Genomic DNA, 17643 nt, shown 5'->3' with positions numbered 1-17643 from the left:
GGAATTATTGAGGACAAGGGGTGCCTGCTCTTTACTGCATCGATGATCGCTTTGAGCAGATATTTATAAAGAGAGGCGATGCATTCTTCTCCTGTTGTTCCCTCAACTTGTGATGAAGACCTTCACAGGAACTGGCAGGGTAAATAAAGTGGCGAGGGTGACCCTGAGTCGCGGCGCTCGTGGTGTGAACGCATTCCTCCTCTGTGGTTGATGTGCCGAGTTGCCGTCTTATCTCGGGTTGGACACGAGACTCCAAGCCCTTGTACTCTAATCCTCTGGTTCCTTAAGCCTGAGCTCTGTACCCCCCCCGTTGACAGTCGGCTGTGTAATCCTTCAGAGATCTCCCTGCCTGTGTAGTAAGCAAAGCACTGCTTCCCTTGGAACGACTCCCACTGCCACTGTACGCCTGCTCAAATTTTCATTTCGACTTTGAAGGTTGTAAAAAAAAGCCATAACACCTTTGTTTTCACTAATTTCCATCTGTATGGTGCCATGCATGTTTGAGGTTTTGAGGTGATGCTGCACAATGAGCTTTTCAGTTCTTCGTGTTTATTGGTGTGCTTTAATTCACCCTGAAATTTGAAGTGGCTATAATGAATGATTGAACATTAACATGCATGTGAAAGAGGTCGTGCTTAGTGATTAACAGAGCTTCATGGCATCTTTCATTGTTTTGGTTTTCTGGTCCGCAACATTACTGTTTTGCTGCACTCTCACTGGAGATGTTGCTCACACTAACACAGCCAAAAAAATATCTAAAAACCCACTATACACCACCTGATCAGCACCAAACAACAAACAGACACAGTTAGCAGCTAGCTGGTGAACATTAGTGGAGCATTTAGCAGATAAAGAGCCAGATATTTCCCTCAGGAGTTGGTGGAGACCAAAAACAGAGTGAATATTGGACTCAAAATAAAAGCAATTGTTGCTTCGTACCTGCTGGATGCATCCAGACTTCCAAACTTGCTAACACACTTGCCATCAACTTAAAAGGTGCTTATGTCAAAGGTGTTATCACAGCTTGTTAGCGCTGCCCCAGGTGGGCCAAAGAAATCTGTTAAGCGCAAAAAGCAGCTTAACACCCAGTGTTGGCTTAAACAAATGCAGAAATCACTCCCCTTCTTCCTCCAGTAACAACATGCCAACTAACACACTTTCAATCTCTCCTTTTAAATTAAAGTGAGAGTTACGTATATACATATATTTTTAGACTGTATGGTAACATCACCGATTTTTGGCTTGAGTGCAGAACTACTCAATTTTCTCTTTAGACTGGTACCAGAATATGTTGATAGTATAATAAAGTGACTGTCCATGTATTTCACTAACTCAAAAAGGTGGATTTAGTCTTAAAAAGGGCGGGTCCATCTGCGTTGTGTTCTGTTTAAAAAAAAAATGGAAACGCCAACTCACCTGTTGCAAAAAGCAGTCATGTAGGTTACCAAAGTAAGTAATCAATAGGGTAATGAATAATGTGAACGCTAGCACTAGCTGAGTCAACGTTAGCTATGGAACGGGCTGTCTGACAGCGAGGAAAAGAGGCTGTGGACGGGAGCAGCAGAAAAACATATTTGACTTTCACTTTAGGTGTACGCTATATTTGGAATATTTTCACCGCTCTACCTTGCCATCCAACAGCCCTTTCTGACGGGGAACTGAAGCCGTTCTACCGCAGTCTTCAAGACAAGACAATTCACAAAAACAGTAATTTTACCTCAAGGAACACAGGAGTTGCTGGTCTACCGCTACATCGATCGGTTAGTTTGTTTGTGTTATTGTGTGACTTTGACCTTGTGATCCAAACTAACGTTGCGTCCATACAGCAGTACATTGCTTAGCCGCCGTGCTGGTACTCGTGTCAACTTCTCCAAGCTGGGAATGTACCGACCGCCATCTAAGTTACAGTATGTAACGTTAATACACTGACTAAAAGGATGTATATATACTGTACATGTAGCAGCGTCATCATGCAGAAACCTATGTCAGGTCACGTTGGAAAAAGTTTTTATAAGGGCTTTGGAAAATAGGATTTTGACACTAAAACATACATACTTTGACCAAAATGTGAATGTTCGGATTTGAATACATAAGAAAGCTACAGAATTATATAAAAACCTCAAAAAACCCGAACTCAAAAATAATGCTTTAAGTTTCTCTTTAGAGACATTCTCAAGCACTTTCTGAATCATGGGCTTTATCTTCCATATTTGAACAAAGTTCTGTTGATTGTGTAAACTGACTAATCTACATCTACTTCTAATCTTTTCAACATTGTGAGAGGACTGATTGCTCGCTCCCATTCTGATAATGAATTATTATTCAGACTGCAGATTGAAGTGCCAGACAAATTATTTTTTTGTTCATGTTCAGAGTTCGGTATCAAATATCTAGAATTATTTACTTTCCTCTCAGAGGATGCATTGTGTCATTTCAAATGACTATATTTTAATAAATGTCTACTATTAATAATCAACAGGAACACCTCGAAAGATAAAATGCATAGCATTTATTATTCACCTACAGTAATGTCTAGGTTCAAATCTGTGTTTGCTAAATCAAATGAATTGCAATATACCACATATCACCCTTTTTCTGTCAAACCCAAGTTAACTCCAGCCTCCATCCCATCACTCACAGCTCACTTGTGATTAGACCACAGCTCCCAGCATGCCTCGGAGCGCTTTGGGAACCCCTGGGAGGAGCTGGAGGAAGCTAAGGATGTCTGTGCTGCTGAGTTTAATGGATGGATGGAAAAGTATTTGTCCGGATCAGACATTTTTCAGAGACATTTCTCAGCAGAGAGGTACCTGTAAGTACCGGCTAGTGTGAACTGTGAGTCCAATTTGTGGAAAACATGCCCATGGCCTTTAAAGCCTGATTCAGACCTTAAAGTTTGCTTGAGTCAGTTTTTAAACATGCGTCACTCATCAACATTGCTAAGCCTAGAGGTCTTTGCTGGAATATGTGAGGTGATAAATATGGTAATTAAGGCACGCCAGACTTCATTACAATACACGGACTTAAAAACACCACAAAATAGCATTTCTACAACATTTAAAGCTCCGCACCACCCATTTCAAACCCCTAAAAATAAGTAGGCAAACTAATATGTTAAGTTCCATATAAAGAGCACATACACCATGGCGTATCAATATGGAGGTCACCCTCTGTTTACACCTGCTAAGTTGAAAAGCCTCAGGATGTTATTGTGGCTCATTTGCATTTACTAGCATTTTGAGCTCGAGCGTGACCCGTTCTAAAAACCTCGGAGGACATCTTGACCATGCAGCAAGAAGCAGCAAGTTAAAGACAGGGTCTGATATGTTGGCTCCCTCCAGGACTGCATTTAAAACAGACAGATAAAAGACATATCTGCAGTGATAAATGCTAATGTCATCAACGGACTATGAGCTGCCGAGTCCTTACGACGACCACAGCTGTGTAATGTTTTTAGCCATGCTTGTGGGGTGGTTCTGTAAATGGCAACACTTCTGGTCCAGATGGAAATATCTCAACAACTATTGGAAATCATAATAATTTATGGTTGACATTTGTGGTTTTGAGTGAAATGTCTCGACAACTATGGGATGGATTGCTACGATATTTTGTACGGACATTCGGGATCCCCTAATGGAACTGATAAATAATATAGTTTATAACTCCCTTAATGTTTAAAGAGCTATATTTTTCTGATTTCCACTCACGATTTGAACCTCACAGATCTCCCAGGTCATCTGGCATTTGCCTGCTTCTTGTTAGATTTAACACAAAACATGGTGAAGCTGCTTTCTGTGCTCCACAAAAAAAAACATATCTGTTCATCATTGCTTGTAATTAGATTTTGCAAGCATCAAATACTCACCGCATTCCTTCATTTCGTTTTTACACCTTTTTTAACTCCTGATTTGTTTTTCCTTTGACTTTTTTTATTTTGTTATTTTACTCTCAATATCTTTCGTGAAGCGCTTTGAATTTATACATGTGCTACACAAATGAATGAATGAATGAATGAATGAATGAATGAAAGGTATTCAAAAAGCTCAATGACCTCAAGAGGAGCAAGGTATTAGTAAGTGCTTATTCGTCAGCGTACAGTATTAGTGAAAAGAACAAAGAGGACAATAAAACCTGCATGCATCTGGCTAAGGGATGCCACAAACCAAGTAGTTTAACCTGGACCTCGACTGATGTGGAGCTCAATTCATGCACAAGACCTTCATGCAGTTTAAATTGGGCCCAATGTGATTAGCACGTATTGAGTCGTACAAAGCGAACACGCTGGATTCAAATTAATATTGCAAACTTCCCGATTCCCCCCATGACCTAAAGACTGAGAGAGATGAAGACAAATTCAGTGAGGTGGAAAATTATCAAATGCAGATGTCGGAGCGAGGGCAAGTCAAAGAGAAAGTGAGAGTATGAGAGGGAGTAGAAAAGAGGGATGAAGTACAAGGATGGAAATAGGGAGGAAATATAAGAGGGAACTATATTCATGACAAATAGGGAGGCTTACCTAAGGGTGACATCTCTGGTACTCCTGCCAAGTACGGTCCATCAAGAAACTTTGGCTCATTATCGTTGATGTCCTGGACCTTGACCACAAACTCAGACCTGGGCTCCACGGGTATATTGGTGATTCGGTCTACAGCTTGAGCTGAGAGGGTGTAGTAGGCCTGTGCCTCCCGATCGAGGCGCTTCGTGGCGTGGATATCCCCTGTGTTCTCATCAATGGTGAAAATGGAGGTGGCGCCCTCGCCAGCTAACACATACTTCACCTTGCCATCTCCTTTGTCCACATCTGAGTGTAGCTGAAAGAAAAAAGAACATCAGATTAAGGCGACCATATGAATCCACCAACCAGTCAAGTTGCTGTTTACATCCATTCACGTCCAAAATGTCATAACTTCATCATTTTATCTTATTAGACATTTGTTTGAAATTGTCAGAATTAGCATATGAATTCTTGACTTATGGCCAAACACGTGTTTTGTGAGGTCATAGTGACCCCTTGACCACCGAAATAAGATTGTAAAGCCTCCTGAGGCAAATTTTGTGATTCGTGATATTGGGCTATACAAATAAGAGAAATATAGCGTTCACGACATGGGACCCATGTGAGGTCACAGTGACCTTTGACCACCAAATTCTAATTAGTTCATCCTTAAATTCAAGTGGATGTTTGTGCCAAATTTGAAGAAATTCGCTCAAAGCGTTCGTAAGATATAGCGTTCACGCGAATGGGACCCACGTGAGGTCATAGTGACCTTTGACCACCAAGTTATAATCAGTTCATCCTTTAGTCCAAGTGAATATTTGTGCCAAATTTGAAGAAATTCCCTCCAGGCGTTCCTGAGATATTACGTTCACAAGAATGGTCATCACAGGCATGGAGGACTAAAAATAATTTAAATACTTTAGTGGTGATGCTCGATTTAATAAAAAAGGACTGATGATTACACAAGCGAGGATGATACTTCACATTACCTAGTCAGAGGTAACAAGCTAAATTGATTAAAATGGAATTTAAACTTGGATGTTTTTTAGCACATTTCATGTCACTCATCTTATTTAATATAATGTACAAATATCTCATATTGAATGCTGCTAAAATATGTAAATGTTGTATAAAATATTCATTTACACTGCATGAATTTCACTGCTGATGTGTACAGAACACAAACACGAGAAAAATACACGTCATGTTTATTGGACAAACATCTGAATCAGATCCAAAGATCAAAAACATGCGGCATTTATGCATGAATTCATTATGTCACGAAATCCCATCATGATTTGCATTTACAAAATAATGGAAAGAAATTAAATGGTACCACTTACTGCAACACCATTGTGACTCGCTAATTAATGTAATGGTCATTACGCAATGATCAAACCAGCAATTTTCCAATAAAACCTCCAGTAATAACTAGCTCATCTCACATAAAGAAAAAATATACTACAGCTCTTAGAAAATAAAATGACGATTCACCAAATGGATCTTTGTATTTCACTTATTTTCTGTCAACCCTGGATCCTACATTTCCTATGATGAAACTTTATTTCTGTCCAGAAACCTGTAATTTTAAATGTCAAGATAAAACGTTTCCTCAGGCAATATTTATCATCTACATTTGGCCAAATATTCATTGCAAAGCTTCTATACAGATGCACTTAGAAATGTTTCATGCGAAAAGACTTCTGCCTGAGGAGAGACCCTACATTGACCCTATCATTGGCAACTTCGCTTAAATGACACTGATGTCAGGTGTAGATACTTCTCTTTTTGACAACCAATAGTCTGATATTCAAACGGCCTTTTAAATTGCAGTGAATGGATTCTTTGTTGAGTGAAAGCTGGACTCATTCTTCCATGTTGTGCTTCTCTTCATTCACTTTGTGCCCTTTGGTATAAAAGGAGCACAGATGGTTTGGTAGAAGTGAATATTCTCCGTGCAATTTCTCAAATGACATATCTGTATGACATGACATCTGGATATTAAAGCTCAAATATTCCCCTCTTGTTGCCATTAAGAGCAGCCGACTGATAGCAGAAAGGATTCTACAGGTTTTAGCCCTCTGAGAATCAATAGCGAGAGCTGAGGCCACTCTGTCAGATCAGTCCTTTTTTATGGCCACATAAAACATCCTTGTCTGAAACGAGTGGCACACCGAATAACGGTCAAGTTCAGACCCTCAAATGCAATCTTCTCAGCTCAAAGCATGTGGGCTACCACAATGAAATTCGAGTTTTGTTTTTTTGGAGTAGCTAGAATATTAATAGGAGTTGTTCCATAAACAGACATGCAGGTCTACAAGGAAGTCAGACAAGCTACTTTTTTAATCATTGAACCTGTGCAGTCACTACAACAACCTTCTTTCTTATGTTTTAATCTCAGAAGAACAAGTCATGTGTTTAAAGATGACTTAAAGACCCCTCCTCAAAGTACGACTCTGACAAAAATAAACCTTGAACAACTCTAAAGAAAGAACACTTGAAGCCTTTTGGAGCATTAAAATTACCATGACAAGTAACCGACCCTGAATAATCCTGTTTGAAGTCAGAGCTGTCTGACGGCCATCGACCCCTTCAATGTTCTCGACATCAGAGCGATCACAGAAGCTGTCACATATCTTAGGGGAAGGGCATTGTTGGGTGTTTAAAGATGGACAGATGGACCATTTTCAACTGTCAGCATTTAGCAGAGTGCGTATTTCTGCCTTTACTCCATCACCTCCAACATGATGAAACACCTCAATTAACAGCAAAGCATGCAGAGCAAGCTTTTAGTGCAGTTTTTCAGGGGATGTTTTTCCTGATTCTCAATATTTAAAAGTGTGAATAGCTTCAGTTGAACCTGTAATATCTATACTTCAACAGTGTCTTCAATCTTCCAAGTGTTTTGCATCTTATTGCCTCCAAACCTATAGAATCAGGAAGGACCTGGCTGAGCATATCTATCTGTCTGTCTGTTAAAATTGCTCTTTTCAGATAATTGCTTTCCCTATTTACTCACAAGCCACGCTTTGTCTAGCCTATTGAAGACAAATGGTCTCTGTGAAGTATCAAGTACACCAACAACGTCCACAGTGTGAACATTGCAAACTTAAAATAGTTCTCCAGCGATATAGTATTGCACTTTTATGAACTTGGAGTACACGCAAGAAACACATTAAAAGAAGAACACTGATGCTGTAATCCCTATTATGGGTCAAGCTCCAAAAACTTACTTCTCTCATAATGCAATACCTCCAGGGCTTAAAAGTGAAGCCAATGCATTAAACTTGCATTCTGCAAAAAGAAGTCTGATTATATAGAAGTCTATGAGAAAATGAGCCTACTTCTCACTTGATTTATTACCTCAGTAAACATTGTAAACATGAGTTTATGGTCTCTATCGCTAGTTTCTTCTTCAATACAGCATGATGTTCATTTAGTAAATTATGGTCCCATTTAGAGTCAAATAGACCATAAAGCAGGGGATGCTTTAGGGCGTGGCTACCTTGTGATTGACAGGTTGCTACCACGGCGTTGTCTGGGAGTTGTCCGTGTTTTCATCTTACAACCTTAACCCTTTCACAGTGTGTTTTCAGTTCATGAAAGTTAATTGTAACATTTTGGTTGCCTAAAAATGTCTTATTAAAATGTCTTAATAAGATGTCGATAGACAAAATGCTGAACTAGAGGCTTCAAAACGGCAGTCCACAAACCAATGGGTGACTACGTCCACTTCTTATATACAGTCTTGAACCCCCAAACCTCCAACTTGTATAGCAAACATTTTAAGTCTCAAGCTCAAAATGAGATCATCCCAATGACATCATCAAAGACATTTCCTCAGACTATGGAAAGCTCGGCTTGGAAAGTGTCCGACCATTTCTGTTGCTTTCCGAAACTGACAATCCGACATTTGAGTGTGGCCATTCGGAACAACTATAAACACTTTGGATTTCCGGCATGGTCTGACCATAGACTGTATAAAATATCAATGTAGTCTCTGTGACGTCACCCATAGGTTTCTGAAGAGCGGTTGTGAAGCTCAAAGTGGGTGGTTCCGGCCGTTGCCATCTTGGCAGTGACGACACATCCAAAGAAGTGGATCGTTGGTGGAGCTGAGGCGGGTCCGGGTGATGCAGCAGAGCAGAAAGCTAATGACCTGGTACGGCACTCACATGTCACTCAAAGTGGCCATGCCCTCATTATGCTTAACTTTAAGCCTTAATATAATTTAATTGGGTGATTTATTTAATTATTCACTACCCGTACAGTTGTCATGAACAGGGAAATTAGCTATAGAGACCAAAACAGTTTTTTGTACCAGGCTGTAAACATGTTTATTTCTGCTGTAAAGTTGGGCATTTTAACATGGGGGTCTGTGGGGATTGACTCGCTTTTGGAGCCAGCTTCAAGAAGCCATTTGAGCAGTTTTTGGCACTTCGGAGTTGGCTTCATATCTCAGCACCAGAGGTGCCGCTTGGGTCAGACAACATATCTTATGAACTAGTTCTGAACAAGCACAACCCGACCCTAATGTTACTGAACAGGAGATTCACTCCACTCCTTAGTCTGTGCCTTGAGATTTTGTCTCTCGAAATAACAAACCGAACTGATGACTACGCACAACCTTCACCAAGAATGCTCCGCTAGGAATGCAAACACAGCTCTTGCATTGGTTCATGATAGGATATTATGAAGTATTCCACCACCATTTGCATTTTGCTACACAGAAGGAAATGAAATGAAAATGGTGCAACTTACTGTAATGCCACAGTCAAACAACATCTGGCCAGAACTAGCTCATCTGACATAAAATCCAACTTCAGCTAATAAAAGCACTAAATGTGATTGTATCAGTGAAACAATGATGACTCACCATGTGGTATTACTTTCACTAAACGTGTAAATATAAAATGATTCCTCAGCAAACATGTATCATCTTCATTTTGACGAAATCTAAAGGTAAATCGTTTGAAGCTTATTGCAGGCAGACTTCAGATTCTCAAAGCTGCACTAGGAAACACTTTATGCAGAAATACCATAGAGACTCCAGGTTATCAAATGGAACATATACTCCTCGGCTGTGCCTCAAGATTATTTCCCTGAAAATCACAAACGCCAGGGAGATGGATAAAGCTTAGAATGAGCCCATGACACGTCGTCATTTGGGTTCAGCAGATCTTCACAGTGTTCCTACCACTGCGTGATCCCCAGTTGAGGTCAGCAGCTAATTATCGCTGATGAAAGCCGTCGGGGTAAAGGCCTGACGTCTGGAGTCGTCTGATGCTTCGTCAGAACCTCTTCGACGCCACATGATTTTTAATATCCTTACCAACCTGTCACAGTGCTCAAGAGCGAAGCTAGGCACAGCTACTGTATTACTCTATGCAGAAATAGTTCATAGAGGAGAACATATTTGAGCAATTTGATTATCATTATGACTATTTTTTTTACTGTCAAAACAGAACAAACATTGCTTTTCAATTAGTTGGCCTCTATTGTTGTTTATTGTGTAGCGCAACCACAAAAGCCTATTATACAGCATTTATTTGTTATATTACAATGCACTCACGCAGGATTATTATTGTTGTTGAATCTGTTCCTTCAATTTATCTGCAAATGTCAACATCTCATTATCGGATAAATAACAATGGTATTTCAGGTTGCGAGCCAGCGCTGCAGGGGGGGGGAGAATGATTAGGTCAATATTATATTGGCGGCACTGAAGGAGTACACGCTGAACAGTGGATACAACACCAAAGGTCTTTTATTAATGGAATCCATCAGCCCGCTGATGGATGCTGCGTTAGCGGCGTGGTGATTGCATTGGTTGTGTCCTCAAGCCTCGGCGCGCGTTTCATCGCCTCTCTTATGGAGCTCGCCGTGTTTATTCACCATCTCCTGCTGTCAGGAGCAAACTTGAGGTAAACTGTCAGTGGAGGAGAGAGTCAACATTTAATCTTGAGGAAGTCATCCGTGGCCGTTTGTTTCCGGTAAATGCCACGGACAAGACGGACAAAGCTGACAGGCCACAAAGCATGCAAGCCGGTTGGGTCAAGGGTCAAGCACACTATGCGGTCTTTTCAATGAACTGTTTGCTCCGTCTCCCATTCTCTGCCTGGCAGTGCAGCAACTGTCGCCACATATCCCCTTTTCTAAATCTCATCAACACTGAGGGCTACATAAAATATGTATAGCTTGGCAGGGCTTATTAAAAGTATACCCTGGTCAAATACGTTTCTCTCTCATTAATCTAACCCATTTTAAAACCGTCGCCACTCATTTTCAGGTGGTATTTGAAGTTTCAACTCTTATTACTTTTACGGAGCACCATAGTTGCTTGACTTGCAAAAAAAATGTAAAGACTCCTCTGTAATTCTTTTCTCTGCTTCTCTTGAGGTGAGTGTAGCACAGCATGCAGCGCGGCGGTGTAGCTCAAAGGCACTCCCAGGGATTGCGAGGGAGGGGTGGGATCTGAACACGAACCCTTCTGAAATCAGTGCTGACACTTATCATCACTTTGTATGCAGGCAGTTCTCCAGGGACCAGCCTGTTAGCTTTGTGTTTGCTTGTTTACCTTGTAGCAAGGGAGAGCATAAAAGAACCCATAACAACCCACTGATACGTGCTTGTCCTATCACTGCCGCTGCCGTGTTCAAATTGTTCTTGCATTTGGATTTTCATTTTTTCCATTCTACACTACATGAGAAGTCATGCTGGAAGGTGTGTAAATCTATTGTGTTCCTCTTTATGCCCATTTGGCCTGGCTTTGTGCAACACTGCAAGTAGAAACATAGAAATAAATATAAAACGTGCTCAAACCCCAAGATGTATGTTGCAAGCTTTGTATTTGCAACCTCCCTTGAGGAGAGAACAAATTCTGCTATTCAATGGACTGTGCACAATCCAAAATGGATACAAAAGTCCATACCTACAGGCAACCTGTGAGCAATATTGGATCCGGTACACCAAAACAGCCCTCGCCGCTGCTCAAGAGCCCTTAATCAACAATCGCCCTCAAGATATTTCACAGAGCAGCTGAATGTCGGGGAAAGGTATGTTTTCACAAACAACCCAAAAATAAAATGGGAAACATGGCCGGCTGCACACTGGCATTGTTTCCTGAGGTTGCACAAGAAACAGGCACATAATGAGCCTTCCCACGGTGTAAATCATATGCTGTATAATGTTATTGTATCCAACAGAAAACATGAATTTGCCGGCAAATAAAGGGCAATACAGGAGTCAAACTTTATTTGTATAGCACATTTAAGTGTTGAAGAGGCCGAACAACGAGGGCTGTCAAAGTTAATGCAATAATAACACGATAATAAAGCGTTAATTTCTTTAACCCATTAATGCAATCAATCTTTCTGAGTTAGTAGCAGGCTCAGTTTATGGTATCAAATTTTGGTGAGGAAAAACTGTCATGGCCATTTTCAAAGGGGTTCTTTGACCTCTGACCTCAATATATGTGAAGGAAAATGGTTTCTATGGGTACCCACGAGTCTCCCCTTTACAGACATGCCCACTTTATGATAATCACATGCTGTTTGGGGCAAGTCATTGTCAAGTCAGCACACTGACACTGACAGCTGTTGTTGCCTGTTGGGCTGCAGTTTGCCATGTTATGATTTGAGCATATTTTTTATGCTAAATGCAGTACCTGTGAGGGTTTAATACAAAGTAAACAACACTAAAAACAGAGGAAAACAATAAACATAATGTGCACATAAAAGTAGTAAAAGATTTTCAGCACAAAATAAGATAAAGTCAAGGTTTCAAGCTTAACTCAATGAAACGCCAGCGGGAAGGAGGTGGGTCTTCAGCAGCGACTTAAATGTTCCTGTTGTCAAGAACTGCAACAATTAATAGATTAGTTGTCAAGTGTTAAATTGATCGCCAACTATTTTGATTATTGATTAATCAGAAAAATAAGTCAAAATTCTCTGATTCCAGCTTCTTAAATGTGAATATTTTCTGGTTTCTTTACTCCTCTATGACAGTAAACTGATTATCTTTGAGTTGTGGATAAAACAAGACATTTGAGGACGTCATCTTGAGCTTTGGGAAACACTAATTTTTCACCATTTTCTGACATTTTATAGACCGAACAATTATTCCATCATCGAGAAAACAGATGAATCGACAATGAAGATAACCGTTAACTGAAACCCATCTGTAGACTGAACGTCTCTTAGCAGCAGGGAGTTCAGACTCATACAATAAAACATACATGAAGTGCACATAAAGACGGACAGCAGAACGGGGGGTAAGAAGGGTCATTCTGCTCCATAAAAGAGCTGAAAATGTAGACGGGGGTGGGGGGGCCTCGGTGCAGCTGTCACTGACATGCTTGGCTTTTCATCTATTCACTCGGCCATGTTCTGGTGAGTAGCCATGGTGCTGCACTCTGAGAGAGGCTCAGCCGCTCAGCCTCGCCTCTTTCATTTCACGTTGGGAGGAGGGGGATTTAGCGATCTCCATGGAGAAACTGTTAGCTATCACACAGCGGGGTACAGATGCATGGGATCTGTACACACTGGGCTTATAGCTATTTATTTTATTTAATGAAATACATCTTTATGTTTCACTTCTAGGTCCCTTCTCCATTATCTTTTATGCTCTTCATGTTCTATATTAAATCACATTTGTATAAAGCTGCTTTTAATTCTGATGCTTTCATATTTCTTATTTATTTACTCTTTGACATTGTTTTTACATACATATATGTAATTGCCCTTGTAATATTTATCTTTTTTTCCACATGTTTTCATTGTTTTTCTCTGTTTTATGTATGTACAGCATTTTGTAACTCTAAAGTTATTATTTATCATTTAAGTTATTTTTATATGTGTATGTTTTTGTTGTTTATTTAGTATAAATAGTAATGCTTTTGACAGTGTCTGTGTATGTGTGTGGGTTGTCTGATTTTATTGGGCTGCAAAGCACTTTGACACTTTGTTTTGGAAATTAAACATTATTGTCAAATTCAATCCCCAAAACACTAAAAAAAATACCATTATTGCTTGTTTGGATTGGCGCTATATGAAAAACTGAGTCATTGAGACGAGACAGATTCCAACATAAAGACATACAGTTTATAAAAGCATAAACATATCCGCAATTTGTGAGGCAATTTCAGAGATTTACTGAAACGCAGATATCTCTTTAACAAAGCTTTTAAACAGCTGTACTGTTCTCAGACTCATTTGCAGTTAATCTAGTCTTATTTAGTCTATTTCTCCCAGAATAACTGTAAGTTATTTACTTTGCCAGATGAAAGCCGTCTCAAGCACAAAGATATTGGATGCTGATTAACTTAACTCCCTTAAGTATCTGGGGTATATATACCATTTGAAGTGTGGCAGTCTGATATGCAAAGACTTATATTTACCTACAGAGCAAATTAGCAGATATTTTACAACAATGCACAGTTCAAAAGATGAAAATAGAGTTTTGCATTTCTCCAGTCAGTGTAAGTAGCAGGTAATTAACCATTTAAAAAACTGTCTGGAGAAGTTAAAATGTGAATTCTTTGAACAGTTTACACAAAGTGGAGCAGTATAACAGTTGGGCCATAAGATATATATAAATGGTTAATGTGTCACAGTAAATATTAGTTATATTTTTATCAAAGAGCAGCACTCTTTTGTAATTTATTGCACAAAAGTAAATAAGGTGAAATTCTATTTTCTGTCCTGAAACAGCAAATACAAAATAAATAAACTATATTGTCCCTTTTAGCTTTACTCGGACATGCAGAGTTTTGTCTGCCACTTTTGAAATCTACGCGCTAAATAAAAGAATAACATTTTAGATCTGATGTCATTCAATGTTCAACATATTTTACACAAAAAACATTAAACTACAGTGCTCAAATTACACCGTAGCCTCTGTGGGAGCCCTATTTTTGGGGGGTGGGAGGGTACTGTACACAATACTGTACTTTTTTATTGACATTTATAGTGGTTATATCACAATTCAAATGATTAGGAAATAAATATTGTATTTTTATTTAAATATTTGCTTTGATTTAAGAAAATCTTGGCATCAGTAGTTTTAATTACATATTATAAACTGCTTAGAAACGTTAAACAAGTCATAATTCTTTCTCTATTATCTATTTTGATATTGCTGTGAAAACATCTCATTCAAACAGCTGTATTTATTCAAGTTTCTCACCAAAAGAATCGAGATTAAATGTGAACACATCATGATAACGTTAGAATTTACCTTCACCCAAAAACTCATTAACTGAACAGCTTGAACGCATCGTAATGTCACTCAGTTGAACCTCCATTATGTAGCCAAGCAGGACTGTGCTGCTCACCGGCTGCTAACCACTAACATTACTTAACTCTCTTCCTGTTGATTTCAACACAGATTTGTTCTTCAACATTCAAAAAATGGAAAACTAGAAAAAGGCTTCAGTGTTTTCTTGCTTACACTGAAACCTGAATGTGTAAACACTGCAAACAACTTCAAATGTGAATTCTTTGCATGTGAAATGTTCTACGGCAGGACTCAAGGTTTCAGTCGAAGTTGAAACACTGAAAGCATTTGAAGTGTCAGCTCAAAGGAGTTGAGGTGTCAGTTGAACTGTGAGAGATAAAAAGCAGTCAGTTAAACCGCTGAGAGCATTTTCAGCTTTAAGTTAAAGCCCTGTAGGCGGTTGAATTGCCTGTTTAAGTGTAACCTATGTGAGGAGTTGAAGGTAAAGCACTAGAAATAAAAGTGTGTACGCTGCAGTGACAGCAGTTGAGATAGAAGTAGCCTAGATAAGTGTCACTTTAAAGAGTAAAAATGTGTTGAATATTCATCAAAAGAGAAGCGCACGTTTTGTAATTTATTTATTGAAATCAAATAAGGAGAAATTCTATTTTCTGTCCTGAATAAGCTGCTTCAAAATGAGTGAAAAAGGCAGTCTAATAGACTGTTAAATCTACACAAACAGATGTGTGTGATGGCTTGACAGCAGGTACAAAGCAAGCGCAGGCAGCTTTTTTTAGAGGATAAATATGAAAATGCAGAGAGGCAGTTTTCAGCAGGGATAAGGCAGGGTTCACTGCTCTCTCTCTCCGACGCGGCGACTGTTCACATACGAGAATCGGCTTTCAATCAAAGTCAGAAATGATTTTTCTGAATTCTGACTGCCATTTATACACTTTGTCTCCATCCGACAGCGGCGGCTCATATCTGCACCTGCTGGCTGAGTCATAACACCGAAGAGATAATGGCTCTGTTTCCATGTGGGGAGAATGAATTTGGGTTTTCATAGAAATGGGCTTGAACAATTTTAGTCAAGATCTCAAAGGCGAAACAATGGCATACACACCGCTTTTTCAATCCGAGTTCTGATCCGAGTTTTTATTGAATTAGTCATTCATGTTTCTGTCAGCGTTTTCACATTATATCAACACGAATGTGGGATGTCAGTTCCATGTTTTCATACAATGGGCTGCGCTTAATATAACCCTGAAACATAATGCACTCGTAGCCTGTGGTGCACAAGAGGCTCTGCTTTGACAAACCGAAACAATCAGATCTGACAGGAAACAATGGAGCAGCATATGTGGTGTGTTGGTGAAAGTAACAGCGCTTACAGTGTTTTGATCAATGATCGTCTGTGGCTATCAACACTGTAAAACATTAAAAATATCTGCACGTCAAAACTTTAATTCAAGATTCTGACTATTAATAATTAATCAATGAGTTGCATGGAGAATAAAATAGATATGATATCCAGTTTTGACAAGTCATATTTTCAATTAAATATATTCTCTCACATGCATCTCATGGGATTCTCCATACAACTCAGTGGTTAGCCAAAATGTAATTAAAAAGATCTCAAATCTAATTATCCGACTAGTCATAAGTGCACTATCTGTAATGTGCATCCCGTCAGTATAATAAATAATAAATCATAAAACAGCATGATGATTTCTGCGAAGTCATTATGGGTATCTTTAAAAGATTTCTGACTGGTTGAAATCTATTAGAAGATATCTTGAATTGTTGTTTTATACCAGCCAGATATCTTGAATTATATATCTAATAAATGGCTTGTAATTATGACCACGCATTTGTAGATGTCCAATATGTAATTAGAGATGGCCGAGTGAAGGTTAAAGCTTACAGTGAAATAAAGCAGATGTACTACAGGCATTAAAAGTATCAGTCGTGGTGTCTGAAATGGACAAATTCAATTCAAAGGAGCTGTATCAGTGCCTATATGAATGCTACGAATGGTGTAGAATCACTGAACGTCTGAGAGCTGTGTGATTTAGGTGAAGTGGAAAGTGAGTCCCATTTTCTTTTATACATATTATAATGATTTAAGAGAGTTAATGTTCCATGAAATGGCTCGAGAAAACCCTGAAATATTCTGGCTTTACGGATGAGGAAAAACTGGAAGGGTTGTTTAATTTTGATGTGTTTAAGTTTGCTAACTTTGTCTCTAAAGATAGGTTATTTAATTAGTATTTATTCAGATTTCTCCAGTACTACATAGTAAATGTGTCCGTCGGTGATTTATGAATTTTTTTGTACTGAATGACGGACTGAAGATTGGACTGTGAAAGATGCTTTTCTCTATTTGTCTCTGCTGTCTTGGCTTGTATACATTTATGGTGTCTCGTAAGAAACATAGTAGTATGAATGACACAATAAAACAAATGTCATTCATTCATTCGTTCTAAAAATACTACACACAAATGGAAAAACTACCGGTTTTACAGCATCTCTCACATCAAAGCTGCTCATCTACTGCCCAACATGAGCCTTTAAAAACATTTCAAAGGTGGCCTAAAATTTACTTTAATTTACTTCTGCACAATACGACGGTGTCTGGAGTAGCCCTTGACACACACATGTTAATTAACGACACGCTGGAGTGATTCCCAGGTCTGTCAATCTGGTGCCCCGGTGCCTTTTGTGGCATGCCAGCCTTGCCACCATGCCGATTTGTCATCCACATCAATGGAAGTAATCAAGCTAGCAATCAGGGCAAGCTTTCACTTATTTTGTATTTTGTGTCTGTCTGTGTGTGTGTGTGTGTGTGTGTGTGTGTGTGTGTGGCATTCAGCTGCCCTCATCACAGAGATGCACATAAATGGAGGACAGGAATAGGCATCCCTTTCAAA

The 17643-nt window shown here is 39.3% G+C and overlaps 1 protein-coding gene across 1 annotated transcript in view; it reads right to left on the bottom strand.

Annotated features, from left to right (window-relative positions):
* Positions 1-17643, bottom strand: part of cdh7a (cadherin 7a) — a 112869-nt gene that overhangs the window by 62302 nt on the left and 32924 nt on the right. The window contains exon 3 of the mRNA XM_037757444.1: positions 4517-4811. Coding sequence (XP_037613372.1) covers positions 4517-4811 — 295 coding nt within the window. The remainder of the gene's footprint in view (positions 1-4516; positions 4812-17643) is intronic.

Source organism: Sebastes umbrosus, chromosome 21 (genome assembly GCF_015220745.1).
Source record: "Sebastes umbrosus isolate fSebUmb1 chromosome 21, fSebUmb1.pri, whole genome shotgun sequence".
In the NCBI taxonomy this organism is placed as follows: Eukaryota; Metazoa; Chordata; class Actinopteri; order Perciformes; family Sebastidae; genus Sebastes; species Sebastes umbrosus.
The sequence above is the reverse complement of the archived record's forward strand: the minus strand, read 5'-3'. Positions and strand labels throughout refer to the sequence as shown.